Below are 24,251 nucleotides of genomic sequence, written 5' to 3' on the forward strand. Positions count from 1 at the left end.
TTACTAAATCCTGTAATGAGTAAAAAGGTTGAATGTCTCACATAATTTGGGGGAAAAAAATTAAAAGGTTCAAGACATTTAAGACTGAGAGGTTTTCCACACATTTTCTCTGTTTTGGTCATGATCTTTCTTCTTTCTTGTGTTTGATCTAGAGATCCAGTTACGGGTTTTGCCATCGTCCTTCTGTGTCATTATGTAAATTCACAGCAAATATCTTGAGGTTGGTAAGAAAACATTTATAAATCAGGACTTGGGGGGGAAAAAAAACAACTATCTTTTATACTCAAAATTTAACTTTTTTTCCCCCTGTTGTGGAGACTGATTCGATGGTACACCAGATTAGCCAGAAGGTCAGTGACCCACAAACTGCGCACTGAACAGTGGGAGGGAAAGGAGTCATGCAGAGAGGAAGTGCATATGCAAATATCTTTTTTTTTTTTGCAACAAAGCATAAAGAGACTGCATAGAATACATTTCATAAAATTTCGACACATATTTCATGGAAATTCTAGACATCTACAGATTTAAATTTCTACTTTGTACATTTCAATAAAATTTATTTCTCCGATGGTCAGGATGCAACTACGGAACCTGCAGAAACCAGAAACGTTTAGGAAGACGGACGAGTGGAAGACTTTACGAATATAACTTCAGACCCGAGAGGAAATGAAGGCTGCAAATACAAATATTTTCTTTCATATTTTATGGAAGCAGTGGTGCAAACAGACCGAGCGTAAACAGCATCAAAAGTGTTGCACGATAAAGAAAGACACACAGATTTGATTTTTCCATTTATTATCAAGAGGAGTTTAAGTACTGAAGGATATAAACACAAACTGCAACGGAGATGATCGTAATAAAATGTTTACATGAATTGCACCCAAATAAAGTAAAGATAACATCATGAAATCTTTCTTTACCTTGATGACTGTGTTTTCTCACGATTTGTTTAACGGTTTCATATTTAACAGAACTACTGATTTCAAGCCAAATTATATTTAATGTTAATATAATAATATCTATTAGAAGTTGATGGCTATAATCCAATATGCAGAATAAATATTGATATGATGCCTCACTCAAATGTAACTTAAATCTCATCAATAAAAAAAAAGACAGAAAACCATGTAATTATGCAACACAATAAGTCAAAAATGAGTGCAAAGTAAAAAACCGACTTACTGAGGAAAACAGCAGTAAAATCTCTTCAATACTTAAGAGGTAAAACATTTCGAGGTATGATGGTTCACATATGCATTTCTGTAGTTTAGACTGAAATATGTAAACAACCAGGTGTGATGCATCTTTAGCCATGTTCCAGTTCAGTTAGAAGGAAAGTTTCTTACAATTCATAAACAAATTCGTAGAAGAGTTGATGTCTGTGAGACGGCGAAGGCACAGAGAAGCACTCACGCTCAGGTTTACTTCAGCAACTATTTGGCGCAACATTCAATCGACGATCTGTCCTTAATGATGTTGACCGAATGTTATTGAACCTTGTCTGACTCTATGAATGCTGCCTTCCCATCATAAACAATTTTTCTCACTGCATCAGCGAGAATAAATCAAACATTTCACCTTTTCAGTCTTTTTAAAATCTCCCTTTCTTTAGATAAACATTAAAATGATTGATTTAATAAAAGAAAATGTGTTGAAACAGCAAGTTTACAAAAAAAAATTACCTTTACTTTTAAATCCACAGTTTGTCTAAAATGACCTATTAACAAGAAAACCATTGCTGACAAAACAACAATTATTTACTGCGTAAGACATAATTACACACAAGAGAAAAACAATCACAAATGATTGAAATATATGCAACTTCTTCAAAATATAATACATACATGGTGGCATTTCTTCTGCTTCTGTAATGTCATTTGTTGAAAGAAGTTTGATATAAATGAAAAACAACAAAAGCAACAAAAGCAAACCTAATACGATTCACCTTTTTGCACACACAGCACACATGTATTTTCACACCAGTAAAGCACAAAGAGGGAATCTATCATCTATAATTATGAAATAAACAATAAATACCTTCATCCAGAATGTATCAATGCTGGGTTAATTTCAGATATCCCGTTTTATGACGTTCCACTGGAAAATAAGATGTTTTTTTTAAATTATTTTCATCTAGAGCACTGAAAGCATTTTACGTTAAAGACGTAAAATCAGAACACTAAAAAGTTCTGATGTTTGCAACAAGCTTGGTTTCTGTCCATGAAGGTTGGTTGATTGGCTGCAGGAGGTTCTCAAAAACCAAAACCATTAAGCTAATCATCAACTCCTCCCGACTCCTCTTCCTCACTCATAATACTCCGTTGCCCTGTTCTGTACCTGCCTTGCATTTCAGCGGCTTACATCACCTAGTTTAGATTAAATAACGGCAAACTTTTGACTTTATTTGCGTCTATTAGTGTAAAATACATATTCTGCAGCACTGAGCCAATAATAATGTTACCTAATCATTACCTGACATGATGTGCAGAAGCTCTGTCTGCGCTGGTGAAGATTTACTATTTGGTATGCCAAACACTGGAAGTGGCGCCAACTAGAGGAGGCTCTGACTTATTTCTTTTTGAGTATTTCTGCTCATTTGACCACTCAGGAACAATTTATGAACTGCGTACAGTGAATCAGACTTTCATCTCTAGATGGTCAGGGCGTTATCTGGCACTGAAGAAAAAGAACAAGACAGTGAAATCTGAGCAAAGGCAACATACTCTGTGCTTATGCAGCATCACACTAATATTTACATCCTTCATCCCGATGGAAAAATAAGAAACAGTGTGACAGCAGCTTGAAGGAGGAGATTATGGATTCAGAAACATTTCACTCTAATATCGTGTCTGGGCAGAATGATGTTGGGTTACATCTTCCTAACTGGCTCAGAAAAGATCGTAAAGATGTCCAGCTTAACTCCATTTCTTTTGTTTTGCTATTTAAAAATTTGATTACTTTGATATTCTGGTGATTTCCCCTAAATTTAAGACAAACTTTACCATTGTGCTAAAACTTCTTAAATATACTCTACACACATCTGGGTCCTTAACCTTTAAAGATTTATAGCTAAATTTCACCATCATCTATTGGTCAATAAAAGCCTGTAAAAAGTTCAGTAGTAAGTTTTTATGCTACTTTAAATTTTGAACTTTTGTGCTAAACAGAACTCTCTAAACCTCACTGTGGTGGTCAGAATGAAAAGTCTTCAGACTTTTTGTATGTTACAGTAAAAAAAATAACTGTATATTTTCAATTTTAACAAAAAAACAAGTTTTATTTATTGGCTTATGCAACAATGTCTTCCTAACAGTTCAACATCTCATTTCATAATGGCTTTAATCTCTAAGACAGGATGCTAATTATACAGCTTTAGTCTTAAATATTAAACAGTAGAGGCAGACTTTTCTTAATCGTTCTTAGAGAAGAACAATTTCTATATTTACACATTTCCCTTGCATGCTACCATCCAAGGCGGCACTAATTCCTCCTCTTTTTCTTCCACTGACAAATCCTAACCAGACACCCAGCTGTGCGAGGTGCTCTTCACTCTCTGGGGAAACCCAGCTGCAGGGTCGAAATTAAAGTCTAGCGCCCCGCCGTCCATCAGGGTGTCATGAAGGACCGACTCCAGGTCACATTCCAGCCTCTCGATGGGCATGTTGTCCAGGTCGCTGGGTAGCCGCTCCTGATGATGGCTGTGAGGGTGAACCAAGTTCAGTTCCTTGTAGCTGTTGGTGTAGCTCGCTGGAAAGTCATTAGTGTGTCCTAGATGTCCTTGCGGAGGCTGCATGCAAGTCCTCAGCCTGTTCAGTCGTTGCGGAGCCCCTGAGACAGTAGTCAGGCTAGTCAAGGGTATCATGTTGCAACTATTCAAGTCTCTTGAGGGAGCAGGACCTTGGCTATGTATAGATTGTGGGTTTACGTGTAGACCTGGGTGACTCTGAGGAGGGGTAATTATTTTAATACCAGGATGACTCGCTATATGGTTGTGACTGCTGTAAGCGGACATGAGACTACTTACCCTCCCAGTGTCAGACACCCTTCTGTCACTGGGAGGCATTATGTCTCTACTGGAGCCTGCGTCAGCGGTCAGTAGCTCTTTGAGGAGTCCTGCTGGACAGATGTACTGGTTCTCGTAACCTCCAAAGCCAGGCTTGTTCTCCGGAAGTGTCTGCATGGGAACAGGCGACAGAGAGTTCAGCCTCACCTGGCTGTACATGCACTTACTGTAGTCCTGGCTCAGGCCAGGAGAACCGTAGGAGCCGCTCTGAAGCCTGGCGGTGTTTGGGGAACGCGGCGAGTCCGAGCCGTGCTGGGGGGCTTTAGGAGACAGCAAGTGGAGGTTGTCCAGCAAGCTCTCCATGACCCTTTCTGAGCCGTGTTGGCCCATGGATCCAGACACCTCGGACAGGCTGGGAAGGCTGGAGGTTATCTTGGTCCCAGACGTGGCGGGGAACAGCATGTGTCCGTCAGACTCCACGAGATCCTCCTGCTCAGAGGGAAACGGAGAACGGCGTCCACTTAGAGTGCTGGCGTCGGAGCTGGTGCGGGTTCTGAACGAGCTCCAGGCTTCAAAGTCCTCGTTGTTGTGGGAGTTTGGGCTTCCCAGCCAGTTGGAGTACTGGGAGCCTGGGCTGCTTCCTTCCCCCTCCATGCCTTCCTGTAAAGACATCTAAGGACAGAAAAACGCATGAAAACCTCCCACCGGCCGTCTTAATAACAGAGTTATGCTGTTCGTCAAAAACCTCATACCTTTTTCTTTGTGGCTCTTCCTTTACTCTTGACAAATTTGTTGTTGTTGTCCATGGAGACGGCTCTGCGTCGAGGCGACTTTCCGTTCTTTCCTCCTTCAGGATTCAGCATCCACCAGGAGCTTTTCCCCGTTCCTTCATTCTGTATGCGCACGAAGCGGCTGTGCAGTGACAGGTTGTGTCGGATGGAGTTCTGGACAGAAAAAATTTGGAGATCATGGAAATTGTTGACTGATGTAAAGAAATTCATATTTAGTTTTTAGTCAAAGAGTGACAAACTGCCTGTCTAAATGACATATTTATTTTCTTTGGAGGATGACAAAGCATTTTGAAGTGCCTGCTGCCGCAACGTGCAACACAAATAAAATTTGTCATAATAAGGAGAAGTTGGTGGAAGACATGATGATCGAAGCAAAAAAGAACAAAAATCGACGTAACACTGAACGACAACAGACCGCTGATTCACAGCTAAAGAAAATAATTTCCTCCACATAATGCTGACATATCAAATGTGTCATCGTGGGAATGCGTTAGGTTTTATATGAAATAATTAATTTTTGCTGCACATTTTAAGCTTGCAAGCTTAAAAATGCATCATCTGACGAGAGCACCTTCATCAATATGTTTGCTCTGCCCTGAATCAGCTTGAGGCAAATTGCAAAAGACATCTTATGACTTCTTTTCGACAATTGGCTTTCTTCCTATACGGCTCCAGACGCCTGCTCATGACTTTCATCAATTTTGTGACTTCTAACGGCAAATTGGTTGCAGTGGATTTCATTAAGGAATAAATCGGCTTAATACATAAATGCACACCACACGTTTCTGATTTTTGACAATAAAACGTTTTCTGTCTTTTCCCTCCCATTTCATGACTATGAGCTTCTTCCGATGGTTTAATCACATGTTTGTTTTACATGTCTTACCCCTCACTTCTATCTTCTGCTGTAAACTGAAAAAGAAAGCTAATTTTAAGCCTGCAATACAAATCACATATCATATTTGTCAAACTTTGACAGGTAAGGCACGAATTCGGACTAGTCTGGAACAACTCTGTCTCTTTCTTTGTATGTGGTCACGTTTTGTCTTTGTCAGAGCATGTGCACAACTAAAGCCAACATTCAAATCCTTTTCTCTAATGTTATGTTAGGAGCCCTGAAAATGACTCAGATGATCCTCCTGTGGCAAAACTCAGAAAATGAGTTGAAAGAGTGAAAGACAAGCAGCACGGCCCACTGCAGACAAAATAAGGTCCCGATATGAAATCTTGACGCTCTGGACGGTGGGTGTAATGAAAGACTAACATACAACACAACATGTACCAGCAGGGAATTTCCCCTAAATAACCATGTGAGCCTTTAGTAAAGCCAGATGTCCTCAACCACAGCATTCAACAGGGATGCAAAAAGAATGGAGATAAAGTTGAACCTACAGGCGGATTATTTGAATCTTGGTCCTGCATGAGTTTTTTGTCAACTTAATGACCCACATCTGCTGATAAAAAAAAAAAAAAAACAATCCTTCAATTATGCGTTAGCAAAATATCAAAACTTTGTTTAAACATTGTTAAATTCAGACTAATCCCCAAAGAGCGGCGTTCAACGTCAGCCTACACATTCACCTACAGAGGATTAGGCACAATGGGGATTTCTACAGAGTGAGGAGAGGTTACAGAGTTCGCAGCGGAGATGGTGAGGGAGGGTGAAAAAGACACACGTTTTCAGCCTGCAGAAGTGGGGTCACTGAGTTCGTTGTGCTGAACATGAGCTCCTCGGCCCAGCGCTGACTGAGACGTGCAAACAGGTTGCATGGAAAAGCCGCAGAAAGGAGGAGAGTGGTCCGAAATGTGGCGCGCTGACCTGTTTTGTGACTCACCGTGGCAGCCCCGACGACCCCACCCCTTCTCTTCCACTGACTCCTTTTTTTGAAAAATAAGGCTTCCTGTGTCAGAGGACATCCTGCACATGGAGGCTGAACGCACACCAAAGGTGGAGCTCTCGCTTTCTGCACGGGCACAAAACACAGAGCTAATTCTGACGTTTGTTCGGTCTATTCGTGACTTTTTCTCCATTTTCCCCCCCTTTTTAGATGAGCTCAATCTGCAACTGAAGACAGGAAATGAGTCATTATTGGAGAACCTGAGATCTCAGCAGCTTGCAGCACAGAGTCAGTCTGCACACTGACTTTTATTCCATCGACCAGGAGGCATGTCTTGCTGAACCAGGCCTGAGATCTGTGGCCCCGGTAGATCATGGGCTGCATGACTGCACACCTCAGAGGGGCTCCCTTGGCCAGGGATAATCCTCGTCCTTGACAGACCTCACCTCAGCCCTTTGAGAACAAAAGACATCCTCACTGCTCCACTAATTCAGGAGCGTCGCACACAAATTATGAAAGCCTGACCTGAGGTGGCCTGCCTTATTGTTGCTACGCATCTCTCTAATCATGTGGGCCTCATTTTTAATGGACTTTGAGATATGCACCGTTCCCAGAGAGGAATATTTACCTGAATGTACGCCAAGTTTGTCTGATTAGAGCCTTAAATTCCAACCTGATTCATTTAGACTTTATGTGACAGACCAACAGGAAGCAAAGGAAAAAGGCAACCCAGTTTGAATAACAAATTAAAATCTGAAAAGTGCGGTCTCTGTATGTGTTCCTGCCTCCTTTACTCTGTTTACCCTTAAATAAAAAAACTGTGCAGCCAACTCCGTTTAGGTTTTAAATCATGTCGTAGACACAACTAGAAGGAAGAAGTCACCATGGTGACCTGAGACCAAAATGCTACTTTTTGGCCAAATACAAAATGGGACTTGTGCTAAAATATTAAAACTGCACATCAGCTTTAAATCCCCATCACAACTATAAAACGCGGTGGAGGCAGAATGATGCTGTAGAGATGCTTTTCTTGAGTAGGGGCAGATGGTTTGAGTTGAAGGGAAGTTGAATGGAGACAACTGCTGGGCAATCTTGGGAAAAGATTCATTAGAGAAGTGGTTCTTAACCTGGGTTCGATCGAACCCCAGGGGTTCGATGAGTCGGTCTCAGGGGTTCGGCGGAGCCTCTGCCGCGGAGGTAAAAACACACTTGTGTAAAGTCGTGATGACGCGCCGCTTTGCCATCACTTGCTGCAGAGGATCACGTTACATTGCTTAGCCAATCAGGGCTGCGGAGGAGCCCTGATTGAAGGAGTTCCACTCTCAGCCTGGATTTGAACTTTTGTCTTTAATTACTTCAGCAAAGCTCACAGTTTTTACTAAATTCTATAGTCTAAATCTGCTCCTTAGTTGCATCTTTTCGGGGTTGCTACTGCCTCTAGTGGTGTGGGGGTGGTAACACAGCTAATATAATTACATTACTAAATCAGAATAACGCAAAGTATTTTGTGTGTCGGGAGGGGGGAGGTTGTTGGAATAAGAAGGGTTCGGTGAATGCTCATATGCAGCAACTGGGGGGTTCGGTACCTCAAAAAAGGTTAAGAACCACTGCATTAGAGGCTTCAGAGAACTCAGACAGAGAATCACTAAATCAGGACAAATACCCTACAAAGGCCCAGTGGTTTGGATCCACGTACATTTATGTGTCAGAATGATCCAGTCAAAGTCCAGCCCTTTTTCCAATTTACAACTCAGGATAACATCTAAAGCACTGCAGGTCTTACTTTCCTCAGTTATGGTCTAACAGGACAACAACGCTACAAGAGTCGAGTGGTTTGGGTCCAAAAATACTTAGTCAAAGTCCACCCCATTTTCCAATTAAAAATTTGTGCCAAGATATAAGATTTCTATTCAGTTTCTCCTTAGAAACTACCCAAAGTTAAGTTATCATAGTAATTCTCCAGTTGTGAAAACTACTCAAAGGAGTTTCAGTTTTAGCTTCAGCAAAAGGTAGAGATAGAAAGTGTTCTTTAGTTTGGAGATAAATACTAATTTATTCCACATTTTCATATTTTCATTTGGATATTAATCATTTCAAACTATTTTTTTATTTTTACTTTCAATTTCGATCCCAGAGCTCTTTCACCTCAAAGCCACCCAGTGACCCCTGCATCATCTGCGATCAGATATTGTCGAGTGGAGCTGCGGCGGCTGTTCCTGCATGAAAGGACTCCTCACGCTGGACTTCAAAACAATCGAAGTGACACAGCTGCTGTTTCTTGTGTAGCGAAGCATGAGGCTTGCAGTAACGGTCACAGGATAAGTACACAAACAGGGCCCAGTTGCAGCAACAGGTGCAACCACAGTGAAAGTGGCCTCACTTGCAATTAATCCAAACATGCTACAGAACACCAGAACCAAACCACAGACAGGACAGAGGAGCTCTCAGGGGACGGACTGCTGGAGAGCTGCAGCCTCTCAAATTAGGAAGTTGGTTTTGTGTATATGATGGGGGCTTTTACTTAATTACTCATAACAACACAAAACAGCTGAAATTTTCTGTAGCTATGTAGCTACAGAAGATAGCTAGCTAGCTATTTTCTACACAGAGCTATAGAGCTAGCTATTTAGCTAGCTACAGAAAATAGCTAGCTGACTATTTTCTTTAGCTGTTGTTATGAATCTATACATAAATAGATATAGGTGTATATAGGCCTGACACGATAAGTAATTTTGTTGGACAATAAATTGCCCCACAAGTTATTGTGATAACTTGATATTACTTGAAAATTGTGAGACAATTTTCAAGTAATATAATAATGGTATAAAATGCAAGAAAACATTTTCAAAGATCAATACACTTCGCATTCTTATGAATCTTTAACACTGGAAAGCATTTTAAGTGTCAAAAAACAACAGAAACAGCAAATAAAAGGAATCATGACAAACAAAGCTGAACTTCAAAAAAGGGCTAGTTGAGACCAAACCACCAGACTGAAGATTTTTGCCATATAGTTTTTGGTAGAAAGACAGAAAAGAAAAAAAAACTATAAATCACACAAATGGGACTTATTGAGCTAGTTTTAATTTATCATGTGATTAGTTAATTTACTGTTCATTGCAACAGGCCTTGTCATATAGCTATAGATAGCTAATGAGCTAAGACAAACAAACATGTAGTTGTGCCACTTCCCTTTTACTTTAAGCTCAGGCAGCTGATTGACTATCAAGCCTTTTTTCCCCCCCAATCCTTTATTGTTTTATGTCAACAATGCGTGCATCATGTACTTTCCAGCTTTTGACCAAAAACTGCCAATCAGCAGATCTAGAAAATGAGGAAATTGTGAACAATTGTTCATGTTTCAAATGCAAAGTACCAGTGAATTAATGAAGTAGAGAAGTAGACTGTATTCAGAACTTATGTGTTGGTAGGGAAAGTTGGTAGGGACTAAGATGTTACTGATATAGTAACAATTGCCTGTAACTGTAAAATTGATGCTTGACTGTGCGGAGATCCTCTTTTTTGGTGAATTAATCAAGAAATTACCTAAAGAAGATTGTTTGAGAACACAATGTGGCCAAAAGATCTCAAAATGTCAGACAAAAGAATGCTCCACTCAAAAGAAACTCACAGAGACCAATGTCATTGACATGCATGTGTCTGGAAAGGGTTAGAAAGCCATTTCTTTTGTTTTGAACTACAATAAATTGCAATGAGTCCCACAAATACAGACAATATGGAGCAGTGAGGAACATTCCCAGGAGGTCTACCAGCATGGCTGCAAGAACTGCAGGTTTAATTTGCCTTAAGATCAGCGTTCTTGATTCAGCAGTAACAAAGAGATTGAAAAAAAAAAACATCCATGACGGACGTAAAGGCCCATCTTGTATTTGTCAAAACCGTCGTATTGAATCCTAATACTTTTGCAACATCTGGCGCCGCTTTGCGTACCTGGACGACTTGCTGCAGCTGATGGAGCAATGAATACGGCTCCCTACCAGTCAAACAATGACCGGCCATTGGAATCGTGATCTGTTCACTTGGGTTAAGAAGAAGGAAAATGGTCCAAGGTTCACCTCTGAATGCCTCAAAAAGAACAAAATGATGGTTTGGGCATGGCCTAGTCAAAGTCCTGCTCTAAACTGGACTGTGGCATGAGCGCTCCACGCTGCACATTTTGTAGTTATTTTTGTGTATCTTTGTCTGATATTAAAATTTGTGATCATCTAAAAGATGTAAAAAATAAATAAATAAAAAGAAATCTGTAGGGGGAAAAAAATACTTTTTTTTACACCACTGCATACTTTTGATGTGATAATTTTTTTATGACATGTTGCATAAAACAAACCCATTGGAACAAAAAAATTTAAATAAATCTAATTTGTAAAAAAGTTGCTGTTTTGCGTCAGAAATGTGCTGAATCAGAGCCATCTTGTAGCATGTACCGGCCACTACAAAGCTTCCAGAAATCTAACGTAAATAAAAGAATAGCAAAGCACAAAACGTGATGATTACAGTGAAAGGACAAGCCACTTCCTGACACAGTCTTCCTGTGCACCCCACCCCCCCTCTCTCCTCTGACCCCGGATGCTTAAGCGTGGGACCTGAGTTGTCTGTTGCAGGGCGGTAAAAAAGAAAAAAAAAAAAAGCTTGCTGAAGCGAGAGAGCACTGCAGCCATCTGACAACTCTACGGACAAAAGCAGACTGCTTCATTAACACCAAGCATCAAGAGGAGTGGCCTGTTTCCTCAGATGAATGGTATAAAAGAACAAAGCGCTTTGTATTCTGAGTTCAACTTCTGATAAAGAAAAAGCAGACAAAAAAGATCTTCTTTGAGACATGACCACAATCCTGGTAACAATGGGCAACAAAACCCAAACAACTTTTGGATCCATGCATTTCAATGATTCTTTTTTTGCAGGACATTAAAGGCCAAGTTTGTTTTGCTAAAAGAAGAGAATACAGTAGGGGATTATTATCCCGTACAGGCTGGAGGACAATGCAAAGATCCACATACAACAGATTCACACGAATAGACAGTGAGTTTGGTCAACCAGTCAGCTGACTGCTCCTTTTTCTCATCCCAAGTTAAACTCACTCCTCTTTAAAAGTCTTCAAGACTGAGAGCTGTTCTTATCTTTTAAAAAAAAAAAATCTGTTTATGTTGTTGATATAGTTTTGTTGGTGGTCTTAAGAAGGGTTTTATGTGACAGACCAACACAAAGTAGTGCAGAAGTAGTTTAATTATGTGGTGGAAGGGGGAAAAAAAAGTGAATCACTTGCAAACTTTTTTAAAAATAAAAATCTGCTGTGTGCAACTTTGGTGTGAAAAAGGTGAATCTGCACCTCAGTGTCTTTTACAGCCTGCAACAGTTTTTCCTTCTATCTATCCATTAACTCTGACTACCTTCCCCACAGCATGATGCAACCACTACCATAACTCATGGTGCAGGTGGGTGGTGCTGTCTCTCATCATGTTCCTGGTCTAATCTGACCAGAGAACCTTCTTCCAAATGTTTGATATTTTCCTACAAGAACTCATAGTAAACTGAAAATAAGACTTCTTATGGTTTTCTCTGGACAATGGCTGACCTTTTGCGTTAAAAGATATTGGCCCGTCAACAATGGATTGTCCCACCTAATGGATTGAGGAGCGCTCCATTAACACGTAGAATATTGTTTTATGTCATAACCCTGCCTTAAACGTCTCTGGACTCTATTTACTACTTGGCTGATCTCTGAAGGCAATGCAGGGTTTCCCTCAGTGTATTATGAGCCTGGCGGGCCGCCAGGCTTTACTTGTGCCCCCACCAGGCAAAGCATTGCTTACTCATTTAATAATTTTTTTTTTATGTTTGCATTTTTAAAACTTTATAGTTGGTGTTCAGATATTAATCTTCCAACCTTCCATTTACACATAATTATCAAGTGATATTTTCAAGTCAACTTTAAACATTTTTTTTACTCAAAAACACGACGGGCCGCTGGATGAATGACTGCCCGAGTGCCGGGCTTAGCAAGTTTTCTGGGGGAAACCTTGCAATTAGTTGCACTGGATTTTATTTATGACTGTCAGACAAAAGTGCACTGACACCAGAAGAATGCCATAATTTTCAAGGTGCTTTTTTTAATGTGTAGCTACGCATTTGTGTCTTTCCACTTCACTGCTTTTTGTTATTCTATCACATAAAATTCCAATAAAATAAACTGAAACCCGTGGTTGTAGTGGAAATGCTATTGTTACTGGAATGTATATTCATAGAGTAAACTCGCTATGAAGGTAAATTTAAATGCACAAATATTTTCCATTCACGCAGCGCTTCAGATTTCCCTTGAACTGAAAACACCGCTCAGGTTTTGCTAACTTTGCAAAGCCAGTAATAGCTGCTTTCATCAGCTGTAGCTTGTTTATGTATGGGGTGTTGTTAAAAAGTGGAGCTTTTCCACTGGGCAACTCACCTCTTCCTGAATAAATACTTTCAGGCTTATCTGCCATTAGTTTCCACAGCGAGTGTACGCAAATATTTGGCACCAGACAGCACAGATCTGTAGTTGAGGGGCCCTCTTGACGCCCAAGCCAGATGGGAGATAAACCATTTCATAACACATTCTGCAAGCTGCCACCAAATCCATGCAGGGATTTATCCTCATCCTACTGCTGCTGCTGATCCAAACCGGCATAAAACAAAAAAATGTTTGAGGAACTACGTGTAGAAAAAAGGCTTCGATTAAAAACAAACGTGTGCCTGTTGAACTCAAGGGTGCCACTTCCTTTTCCATCAACGTCACAGTTCGTTGAGAAAAACAGTACCAGTGAAGCGCTTAACGTCTGCTGCACGCTGAAGCCGGGCACCTCACAGAGCCACCGACATCCCAGGGGAAGTCCACCACCCCCTCCACCGCCTCCCTGCGAGGTCCCTGGGGTCGTCGCTTGTGGCAGAGGTATCGCGATCGCTGAGCTGCCGCAGCAATTTTTAGAAGGAAAACAAAGAAATCTCCATGACAGGAGGGGGGGGACAGGAAACTGTAAAGGCACCGGCATCGCCCTCGTCCTGCGCTCCACCCACCGCCAGTTTAGAGTGGGCTAATCACAGGGGCTAAAGCCTGACGCCCTCCACCCACCCTGAGGTCACTGGCTTTTCTCCATCCGCCACCACAGGGGATTCATCGGGAGACGCAGCAGGCCAGACATTTTTTTCAGTTTGTGCAAAGAAAAGGGACTAAAACGGACAAATGGCCTGAAAACACATTTGTTTTAATATGCACAGTGCCTCGTAATTTTGCATGTGGAGTGGATGTTTTCACCACTCTCTAAAAATCTGGGAAGTGTGGCACACCCATTTTTATACCCCTCCCCTTTATTAGGCCTGGGCTTTTACCATGTCATTTAATATTTATCAAATTTACTGTTATCTTGATAAATTCCAATTAATGATGTTAAATAAAAAACAAAACTGACTATTTTATTTTAGCCTGTTTCATAAGTTAATATTTTTCAAAAGTAGTATGTTAACAGAGCTATGAATGCTGTGCAGTTTCCTAAAAAATGAGTAATAAATAGATTTTTTAATCACAACTTTATCATTATCACAATAACATATTTAATAAAATTCTACGTCCTTATCGTCCACCTCAACCCTTTACCGTTATACCCCTAATTTAAAGTGCAAAAATCTAAATGTATCTATTTATCAACAAGATTTCAGCTGCGTAGCATAATATTTGAATAAATAAAAATGTAGTTTTTGATTGACATACAAAAGACTGTGTTGCAGAACAAAATTAAAAATCCCAATAAAATACATGCAGATTTATGGATGAAACGTGAAAAATGTGAAAGACTTCAAAGCGTACATGCGAGGCTCTACACGCTCCATCTGATCCTCTTTGTTTTTTTTCCAGCAGCGGTGCTCATGTTTTGCCGGCTTGGAGATGTTAACACATGGCCCTGTTTTCCATCCACTCACCAGGAAATGCATCATAGTTCATTGTGGGGGGACTTTAGTGTTTTTTTAACAGGGAAGTGCAAAAATAACTATCAGCCTGTGGTTCCTAAGCCTGTCGGAGTGCCAAGATTCAGGAATGCAGAGACTGAAAAAAAGATGTGTTGATATGATATTAAACTGAGGTTGGGGGGTTTTTGTTCTTGATTTAAAGCAAAAGAAAAAATCCCATCCAGATTTATTCTTTTAATTAGTTTTTAAGGGGGTGTGAAACATGACTCAAGTAAAAAAATATATATTTTTTTTGAAAGTACAAAGAAAAACATCCTATGGACTAAGAAAATTATTCACTGGTAGATAAGAGGGGGAAAAACATGCAGTGGAGATGAAGAGTAAACCACAAAGCTACAAGGAAATAAAAGGAAGCCATGGGATTAAGAGTGGGGATCCCTTTTTCCAAGCTTTAGCATCCGCTGAGGAAACTCTAGAAGACACGGACGTAGAGATATGAGCGCACAACTCAGGAATGAAGGATGTTTGACGTCGTTCCCAGCATCCCCCCCTTTTCCCTGCCTCTTCCCCTCTGACACACTCCACAACGCTGATTGAGTTGTTTGCATCGCCTCCTGTTATTGCCAAGGGAACTTCTAACAGAACCAAAAAAAAAGAAGATAAAAAAAACTACATTCCCATCAGCCAGTTCACCTTTACATCTACAAAGGTGCAGATTAAGACAAGGAGGAGAAAGAAGCTGTAAAGGAGCCATAAGTCATAGCATGAGATGCGATCAAGCTTTTCACATGGGGGTGCTAAACAATGGGGACTATATTTGCTTGAGGTTTCCCAAAGGCATTTCCTGACAGCTTTGAAATTACATCTCACTAGATTGCAAGAAGGTTGCGGGAAGCGCTGTGAGGCCAGAACGTAAATTTGACTCACGGTTTGATTGCAGGCTTTAACTTGCCTCATCTTTTTTGCCCACCTTCGACTTTCGTCTGCTGGTTCGTTTCTATCTCGTTATCATTGCTGAGTAATTTCCTCACCAGGTGGGACAGTATAAAAAAAATAAATAAAAGGATGTTTGTGCAGACATGTCAACTTGTTTGCCTTCCAGGCTTTTTTCGGAGGGTTTTCCATACATGTGGAATCCAGATTTCATCAAGTCCTCCTCCCACCAACTCTGACCAACTTCAGAAGAAAAGCGTCTCAACAGCATGATGCTGCTGCCACCAGGTTTCACCCTGGGGATATAATGTAGATATGATAGTTTTTTTTATCAGAGCTTTTTTGCTACCAAAAAGTAACATTCTGGCAAAAAGCAAAATTCCAACCGGATCTCTTTTAGATTTCTTCATGACTTTCTTCTGCTCTTCCAGAAAAGCTGCATTTCTGCAGAGCATAACAAATAGACGCCCTGCCCTCCCACCTGAGAAGTGAATGTCTGCAGCTCCTCCACATCTGCAATGAGCTGCTTCTTTATACTATTTGCTCCCCCCGCCTCCCTACCAAACCTCGGAGGTCTTCACAAAGCTGAGATTGAATTTAACAGATTTGTTTTCTGAAAGCTGCTGGGTGATTTTACTTTGAGGTCCCAAAGTAAATGGGGGTAAAGGCAAAATATATGACACTTAACTATTTACAGTTTCAAAATCTTTATTCTGTCTACCTCTCATTTACACCTTACTTTAATGATCTAGCACATAAAATACCAAATATACAAATAAATACGTTAAAGTGTGAAAAAGTTGAATGTGGCCTGATTTTTTTTTTTTAATGGTTTTTGGTGATAATCTAGATGCGCTCCTGTTAAAACTTCTGCGGTCAGCATCAGCATCACTAAAGCTCGTCCGTCATAAAAAAATAAAAAAAAAAAGTCTCAGTTCTCACACACACGGTAATAATCTCACCTTCCAGCCCGCAGAGCTGTTGCTGTCTCCCTTATCCTTGAAGTAGGGCACACTCTTCACCATCCAGTCGTAGATCTGAGACAGGGTCAGCCTCTTCTCAGGTGAGCTGTCTATGGCTTTGGTGATGAGGTCAGCGTAGGACATGTTACCCCAGGCGTTGCGACGGGACGAGCTGATCTTCCTCTGACCGGAGGCGCCCAAGGCTGGGACCCCTGAAGGGGACACCTGTTGCTGAGGCGGCAGCTGGGGACCCGGCAGCTGCTGCTGCTGCTGCTGCTGCAGATGATGATGATGTTGGTGGTGGTGGTGAAAAACATGGCAATGTGTTTTATCCTCTGCGTATTCTTCATAGTTCTCTTCCAACAAGCCGAGGCTGCTGATGAACTCCGCGTTTCCTCCGGACTCCTGCTGCACTGACGGCGCCGGGGAGGATGTGTTGGACCCGGCGGGGTCGACGAGCTCCGGGCGATGCAGGGGCCAGGTGCAGGACCGCGGGCGGGGCAGGGGCTCAAAGTCCGGGTCAATATCGACAGGCTGTACCTGTGGTGGGGGCGCCTCAGCCATGTCTGGGTCACACCGGTGCTGCCCTTCACATCAACGCGCACATATAAAAGTATAGAAAAAGGAAAAAAATAGGACTTACAAATTGAAAAGTGGACGCTGCGTCCACTGGTGGAACCACAGAAGTAAACAGAAGTGTCCAGTTTATCCGACAAAGATATTGCGCTGGCTTTGGACTGAAGTTCACACCTTCCTGCATCGGTAACTCTGAACTCTGCCGCTCTGTCAGGATTAACAAGTAGCCTGGCAGAAGAGTTTGGTGATGCCTTCACGGTCCGCTCGTAGGCTCGATATTTACAACTCCGCAACTTGAGACGCGTTCTTATGGTGATTGTTGATGAATCACGTACAAATCGGATCTTTGTTTTAAGATTTATAAATTTACGAGAAATAAAACATTTTTTGAACCATGTAATAAAGTGTAGGTTAGTTCATTTCCGTTTTCAATGCGTTTCAAAATCTGAGCAATTTTGAGACGCATTTACAGACTTTTTAAAACTCGTGGAAATTTTAAGGTTTCTGAAGTTTTAGAAATTCCCATTTTTTAATTTCATTCTACAAAAAATGCATTGCTGCATTAAAAATCAATTAAACGACTCACATGGCAAATATACACTGCTGTACAGCTACAGTACTTTTCAAACACGTCACTGTGCCTGGCATTTTTCCCATGTCACTTTACAGACACAAAATCTGACACAAAGCAAGGAATAATTGTAAAATGGCTATTCACAACACTTTTACGCTGATTGCATAATCTTTAGAACTCATCTGAAAACAAAATCACCGAATCTCAGTTTGAATCCAGGTGTTTATAAAGTCACAGATGATCGTAAGAGAAAATTAGCGAACAAACAGCATCATCAAGAGCCAGGAACACAGCAGACAGATCAGGGAAACAAATGTGTAGACAATTAAGGTGGAGTTGGGGTATTAGAAAATCTAAACTTTTTAACATGTCATGGAACATTTTTAACCCATCTTCTGACATTGGTAAGACTATCAGACCATTAATAAGAGAACCAAGCATTATGCCCATTATAGCTCTGCAGGAGCTGTAAGTGAGATCACAGTGAGATTGTGTCTCAGCAGACATTCATCATGTACCACAAATGTGTCCTTTATCGTCACAAAAAGAAGTCTGCGGTTTAACGAAAGTCACGTAAACCTAATCGTAAAGTTGAAACACCTTTTGGTCAGATGAGAAATTCTTCCAACATACAAAATACTATGTGCAACAGAAAACTACCATCCCCACTGAGAAACATGGTAGGGACAGTATCATGCTGTGGGGATATTTTTCTTTTGCGAGGCCAGGGAAGTCAGTCAGAATTAATGGGAAACTGCTAAAGCTAAATTCAGGGCAAACGTTTACTATCCAGCAGGCAAAATCTAAACCTACAGACGGCTGGAACAACACAAAACGTCAAAAGGTTTCATTAGTCTGCAGGGAACCAGTAATATCTCCATTCAGAGTTGAATTAGCCTTGAATATGATTGCACTTAAATTAAACAAACATGCATGAAAAAGCCTTTCAATTATTTCTGTCCATTTCAGTTGAATGTCAACAGTTGTACTTTTTGAAGAGGCAACCCAGTTTTATTCACAATGATTTCAAAGATATCAACAAAAATAACAGCTTATATGATATCAAAAAATAATTTGACCATATAAAAGAAAAAAATGCTAAACAATTTTACTTGGATGTAAATTCTTAGAAGAAAACGTTTTTTCTTTAATATGGCACATTTAGAGGTTACTCGTTTGTAGAAACAAGATCACCTGTCAGTATCGCCATCTAGTGGCCAATCTCTGAACCCTTTCAACGCAAACCCTTTTCTTACGTTACACAGGCCGCACAAACAGAAATAAGGCGCTGGTGCCAACATCCTATCATGCCTATCACGCCGTTTGAGGAAACGTGAACAAAAAGTGGAAATGGGGTACTTTCAAACAGCAACCTGTCATGCACCACTTTGTCGGACAATAGATTGAGTAAAGTGTTTTTAGTGCAGAAGGAATCTGTGAGGCATATTGTTGAGAGCTTGTTTAACTCTAAAAAGCACTTCCTGTACAAAGAATACAAGGTTCAAGGTCTAATAATGTTCTTACTGTAAACTGAGGCCCAGACTACAGGCACACAGGTTTCAGGTTTGGACCGAAGATCTGGAAAAACATTATTAATCACGCTTCTAGGCGTCCGTGTGAACTTAGGCACTTAGAAAATACAAAAATATTTACCTCAGCGTATTCTTTCTTTAATCTCTCAAACTCCATTGAGGATATCAGTCGTTGCCGCGTACTACCTGTCATCGGACAATCAAAAACTAGGACAGAGATTGGACAAAAGTATCTCAAAATCTGTAGTCTTTCAACTGTGTCACTACGTTGAACTGGTTGAACTTGTAAGTAGCATTAAACTCTAAAGACTGGTAACTGATTGGATCCTGCAAAACGACGTTGATCAAAATTACATCAGTGAATCCGCCATCGACTAGCTGAGAACAAAATGAAGAGCACCAGGCCTAGTCAAAGTCTGGTGACCTGCAAATAAACCCTCAAAATATCTCAGAGCTGAAAGTGAGAAGTGGGACAAAACGTTGCTCAGAGTTTGATAGATGGTCATAACTGTCTGAATTAACAATCTTATTCTTTTCCAAAATAGTGTTAAAAATATCAGGTTCAATATTTGACATTTTTTGTGTGCTCATTTTTTAACAATAGTACATCCTGGTGGAGATCAGAGTTAAAATCTCATGCTGTTATAGAAACTACCAGCACCAATCAGCCAGTGTAAATTCTGGTTACCACGGAGACTGAACAAAGGCTGGTGGAGATAAATTACTGACTGTCAGCTTCCCAAAAGAAAGACTACCACTCCCGTCCTTCCACAAAGAAAACACATTGTGGTTTCATGACATATTTTAATAGAATATGACGTGACACATTTAACAAAAAAAAAGTAAAAATTAAGAGTTGTACGCAGCCATTTCAAAAGAAGTTGTACGAGTCCACACTAACTGCTCTTCAGAGAAAAAACCTGTAACTTTTTGTTTAGATCCTGTGAATGTACACAAGGCAGCAAAGCCCTGCTGAGAAAAATGATGTCCCATTTTTGTACGTTTATGTCCAGCAAATATGGGAAACGTCTTTAACCCTCTTGGGTTTAGTTTAGGTACACATCAGCTTCGTTAAGAACCTCCTTCTTTTGATGAAAATAGTCTCTAAACCAGGAAATGTGCTCCTTCTTCTGCTCAACGGTCAAGTAAGGGTTTTTAGCCAGACCAGTCACAACCAGCTCCAGGAAGTGACGCACAGGCCCCTGACGGGGGAAGCCGTCCTCTAAGTGTTTCTCTAAGAAGACGTGCTCATGGAACGGGACACTGGCTTCATCTTCAAGGCCTAACACAGAAAGAGATTACAACATCACAGTGACTGGGAGACTACATCTTATCTGTTTGATCTTGTAGAAGTTTTTTTTTTTTCTTTCTGATTTTGCCACTTTACAGCCACAAATTACAATTGGACATGAAAACTTAACACTCCTCTAGAGACAGATGTACTCCAAGCTTCTGTTGTTCTCATAATTTCCAGCTACAGCACCTTGTCAAAGTTTAAAGGGTGTTGAAACCATATCCCCTCCACATTATTATTGGAAAGACATTTTGAAAATTAGCTCTCAGTTTTGTTCCAACTCAATGTTGTGCACTTCTTTGTGTTGGTCTGAATGCAGTTTGTGGTTGTAAAATGAAAAAAAAAATTAAATAAAATTAAGACAAATAAGTATTCTGTCACTCACCGATTTCATTGTTAATCGGGTACTGCCACAGTTTTCCCTCTTTGGTCCACTGGATCATTTCCTCAAACCCGTTATGTGGCTTTTGGTTGGTTAACAGAGATAACTCATTGGCGAACTCTATGTCCCACAGGGTCGGCTTAGCTGGAGATATGATACCAGTGTTATGAGCAATGTCCCACAAAATAACAAAAATTTATTACTCCCGCACTGCTCTTTCTATAACACTGAGTTGCAGCAGGATGGCTTATTGACTTGTCCAGCAACGGTCAAATTTGAATACCTGAAGAAGTGTTCCACTGCACGTCTATATTAGATTCACTAATGGTGTAAAAGATAAAAATAGAGAAATGTTTATGAAAAGTTATTACCAAGTGCTGATTCATCTCCCTGTTCATCAGTGGTTTGAGAGAAGATATTAAGTCTTTTTGCCGGGAAAATATTCCTAGAAATAATATATATATATATATAAAAAACAAACACACGTTCGCTTTATATTTATTATTATTTAACTGACAGTGTTATGAATGTGCTTACCTTTTCCGAACATTGGCCAGCTCACTGGTAATTCCTCTGTCACGTACGTATCCTTGTCCATCATCGTCAAATCGGATCTGATCAGTAGGCCAAGCATTCTGCCGACCAGACCTTTTTCCTACTTTCATGTCAGCTAAAAGAACTCTGAGGAAGTATTACAACATAGTGCTTAGTAAATATAAATAAATTAAGTCTGCTACCATTCTTTAAAATGCAAAGATTCATCAAAACTATCTGCTGATATTTAAAGACTGACAGTGTCAAAGGAGTGAGCTGGAAATACCGTCAAAGGATTCATAGGAAAATAACTGACCTGCTTAAAGAATGTGAAGAGGAATATCAAAATAAACTTAGTGGAACACAAGAGGGAGTCAGATAGTGTTATTCTGATGCTATCAAACATTTTATTATTGTTGATGCACTGTTTTTGTTTTCATTTCACAAATTAAAAACAACATGAAGCTGCTGGTCCCCGTAACTCGCCCTCCCAGCTCCTGACTAAAGTTGTTCTTTCCTCTTGTCCTGCTGTCCACCGCTCCAAGGATAGCTACTGGTTTTGGCTGGCAGAGCCAGAGTTTACTTTGGTGGAAATACAAATAACTGTGGCTCAACGAGCACTTGATGGAAAACACCCTGCATGTGTGCGTGTGTTCAGCTGATGCACACTCAGACATTGTTTGTGGGGAATTTAGAGTGAGCTCTCATTAATGATGAACTAACACATTACTGTTAAAAGCATATATTAATGCGCCTATATGCAGGTGACATACCCAAGATTGTTGATGTTGCCTTTTTTCTGAGCTTCTGTGAGAAGTTTGCGCTGCCTCAGCTGTTTCAGCAGCTCTGACTCCGCCTCACTGCGATTAGGAAGAGTGGAGGCTGCAGCAAATGCTGCTGCAACCAGATCAGGATCCAATGCTTCACTAAAAATACAAAATGGAAACAAAAACCGTAGAAACTTTCCAGGAACTGCAGGTCAGTTTCAGCAGGTTAACTGAAATGACTGTGTAATGGATAAATGGACTGTGTAATTACGTCATCCTGTGAACTTGGAATGAAAACACTCAACACTGAAGCAAAAATAAATGTCATATGATAAAATTTGTTTATAGTAATTAAACTTTTCCACATTTTATTACTACACAACTTTATGTCAATGTATTTTACTAGGACTGCATGTGCTAGACAAATACAATACAACTTGGGTCACGCTTTTTAGGTATGCTTCCACAAGCATAGTTTGTTGATCTCTCACATAAATCCCAACAATACATAAAAAGTTATGTAATGTGACTTTAACAGAATATGAATACTTCTGCAAGGTGCTAGAAATAACTCCAAGGTTTCCTACCTCTGTGCTGAAGCTTGCACTGTTGCCTTTTGAAACATACTCGACGTGCTCTCCATGGCTGCTGCAGCCGATTCAAGACTTTGCTTTGGCTTCAGGTTTTTGAGCCTTTTTTTACTGGTAACTTCAACCTTCATGGCTCCAAGGAGGTTCAAAAGACTCTCCTTCCCACTTTTAGCTCCATCAGTATTTACTTGTGGTGGCTTTGACAAGGCCTGCTCAACTTTAACATTGCTGTGCTGTTGCGTGCTACCTCTATTAGTTGCCTCCTCCTGTAGTTGGGTAATCTTTGCTTGAGTGTCTACATTTGTTGTCTCGTCTTTATTAGAGGCGATTGCATTGTCTTTCTTTTCACAGAATCTGACTGAGCATGTGCTGAGAGGGTTTACTCCAACTCCAGTTAATACCCTGCGCGAGATAGGAAACAAAAATTACAATCACAGAAAGTAAAAGGATAGCCAAATAATATTCAATACTGAAAAGTGCCACGCAAGAAAGCAATTTCACAAAACTACTGTGCAATTAATTTGGCAATATGGGTCATTGACTGTTTGGCAAATCCACTTGTGCTCAAGTTTTAATTTCCTGGCTGGTGAATATCCCCACCTTATGTTCTTTCCTCATTATCCATTTATAAAGTGTAGAAGTCTCTCTTACAGCAAAACTCCTGATGCTGCCACCACCATATTTAATAGGCTAGCAAACTTTTTTTCCATGGTCACCAAAAACAAACTGTTTCAAAAGGTCTATTTTAACCGCTTCTACCATTAGAAAGTAGAAATTGTTGAACTTAATAGTCATAATTAAAGACATCTAATAACTGTCGTTTTGAGATTTTGGACAGCAGTCTTTTTAAACGTTTCAACTTAAATTGAGGAAAGTCAATCGAATCACTGGGCTTTTAAAAATTTTTTATTTATTGATTGGCATGCCTGGCTAACATTTCAATCAATAAGCCCCGCCCCATCTGCACAGCCAACAGCTAACATTATGTACTTACCACATGGGAAATGAATGTTAGGTTACGTAAAACTTAAAGCTGTTGTGTGACACCATCACAATACACCGAAGACCTGTAGTCGTCTGTTACGAGCATCTATTGCTCATTTATTGCGCTCATATTATTTATTTGGCAAAGTAAACTCACCTAGAAACGTTGTCGTATTTGGTTGAAAACACATGGCCCTCGTAGACACAAAGTAAGTTGTTTCGTGTCGTACAAACAGTCCGGGATAAAAATCTATACATGTTTGTTTCTCGCAATGTCCTTGCACGTTCCTTACCTTCTCCTCCGTAGCTACACAATAACGCTCCCCCTATGAACGTAGCAATAACAATAGTTCCGCTTGGAGAACGGGTTGTTCTGTAAAGGTTTAACACGGGTTTTCATGGTAAAACTTATAAATTCTAATAGTAGACTCTTAAAGTGATTTATTTCTTGATATTTCTGCGCAATTTATAATTCAAAGTGCAATCTTTGTTTTCGTATTTACTTTTAAACAGAACGCCACTTAATGTAGCTGTC

The 24,251-nt window shown here is 40.3% G+C and overlaps 2 protein-coding genes across 2 annotated transcripts; both read right to left on the minus strand.

Moving 5' to 3' along the window:
* Window positions 1-778: 778 nt before the first annotated feature.
* Window positions 779-19,836, minus strand: LOC103475797 (forkhead box protein O1-A). The gene is made up of 3 exons (XM_008427670.3): window positions 16,484-19,836; window positions 4,756-4,947; window positions 779-4,675 (listed from the first exon to the last, which is right to left on the minus strand). Exons 1-3 carry the CDS (start codon window positions 17,045-17,047, stop codon window positions 3,515-3,517), a joined length of 1,917 nt encoding a protein of 638 aa, XP_008425892.1. The 5' UTR covers window positions 17,048-19,836; the 3' UTR covers window positions 779-3,514.
* Window positions 19,837-19,949: 113 nt separating this feature from the next.
* mrps31 (mitochondrial ribosomal protein S31) lies at window positions 19,950-24,041 on the minus strand. The gene is made up of 7 exons (XM_008427669.3): window positions 23,874-24,041; window positions 22,730-23,134; window positions 22,149-22,301; window positions 21,379-21,522; window positions 21,213-21,286; window positions 20,845-20,985; window positions 19,950-20,447 (listed from the first exon to the last, which is right to left on the minus strand). Exons 1-7 carry the CDS (start codon window positions 23,972-23,974, stop codon window positions 20,212-20,214), a joined length of 1,254 nt encoding a protein of 417 aa, XP_008425891.2. The 5' UTR covers window positions 23,975-24,041; the 3' UTR covers window positions 19,950-20,211.
* Window positions 24,042-24,251: the final 210 nt, after the last annotated feature.

Source organism: Poecilia reticulata, chromosome 14 (assembly GCF_904066995.2).
Source record: "Poecilia reticulata chromosome 14, P_reticulata-male-v2, whole genome shotgun sequence".
NCBI classification, from domain to species: Eukaryota; Metazoa; Chordata; class Actinopteri; order Cyprinodontiformes; family Poeciliidae; genus Poecilia; species Poecilia reticulata.

Bases quoted from the DNA above. Each gene is read 5' to 3' on its own strand.
- LOC103475797 (XM_008427670.3), bottom strand. From the start codon at position 17,047: ATGGCTGAGGCGCCCCCACCACAGGTACAGCCTGTCGATATTGACCCG. The intron at 4,948-16,483 runs GTGAGATTATTA...TTTTCTGTCCAG, and splicing joins ACAGCTCTGCGGGCTGGAAG to AACTCCATCCGACACAACCT. The intron at 4,676-4,755 runs GTATGAGGTTTT...TTCTGTCCTTAG, and splicing joins GAAGAGCCACAAAGAAAAAG to ATGTCTTTACAGGAAGGCAT.
- mrps31 (XM_008427669.3), bottom strand. From the start codon at position 23,974: ATGTATAGATTTTTATCCCGGACTGTTTGTACGACACGAAACAACTTA. The intron at 21,287-21,378 runs GTAAGCACATTC...TATTATTTCTAG, and splicing joins CTGGCCAATGTTCGGAAAAG to GAATATTTTCCCGGCAAAAA. The intron at 20,448-20,844 runs GTGAGTGACAGA...TTTCTGTGTTAG, and splicing joins CCCGATTAACAATGAAATCG to GCCTTGAAGATGAAGCCAGT.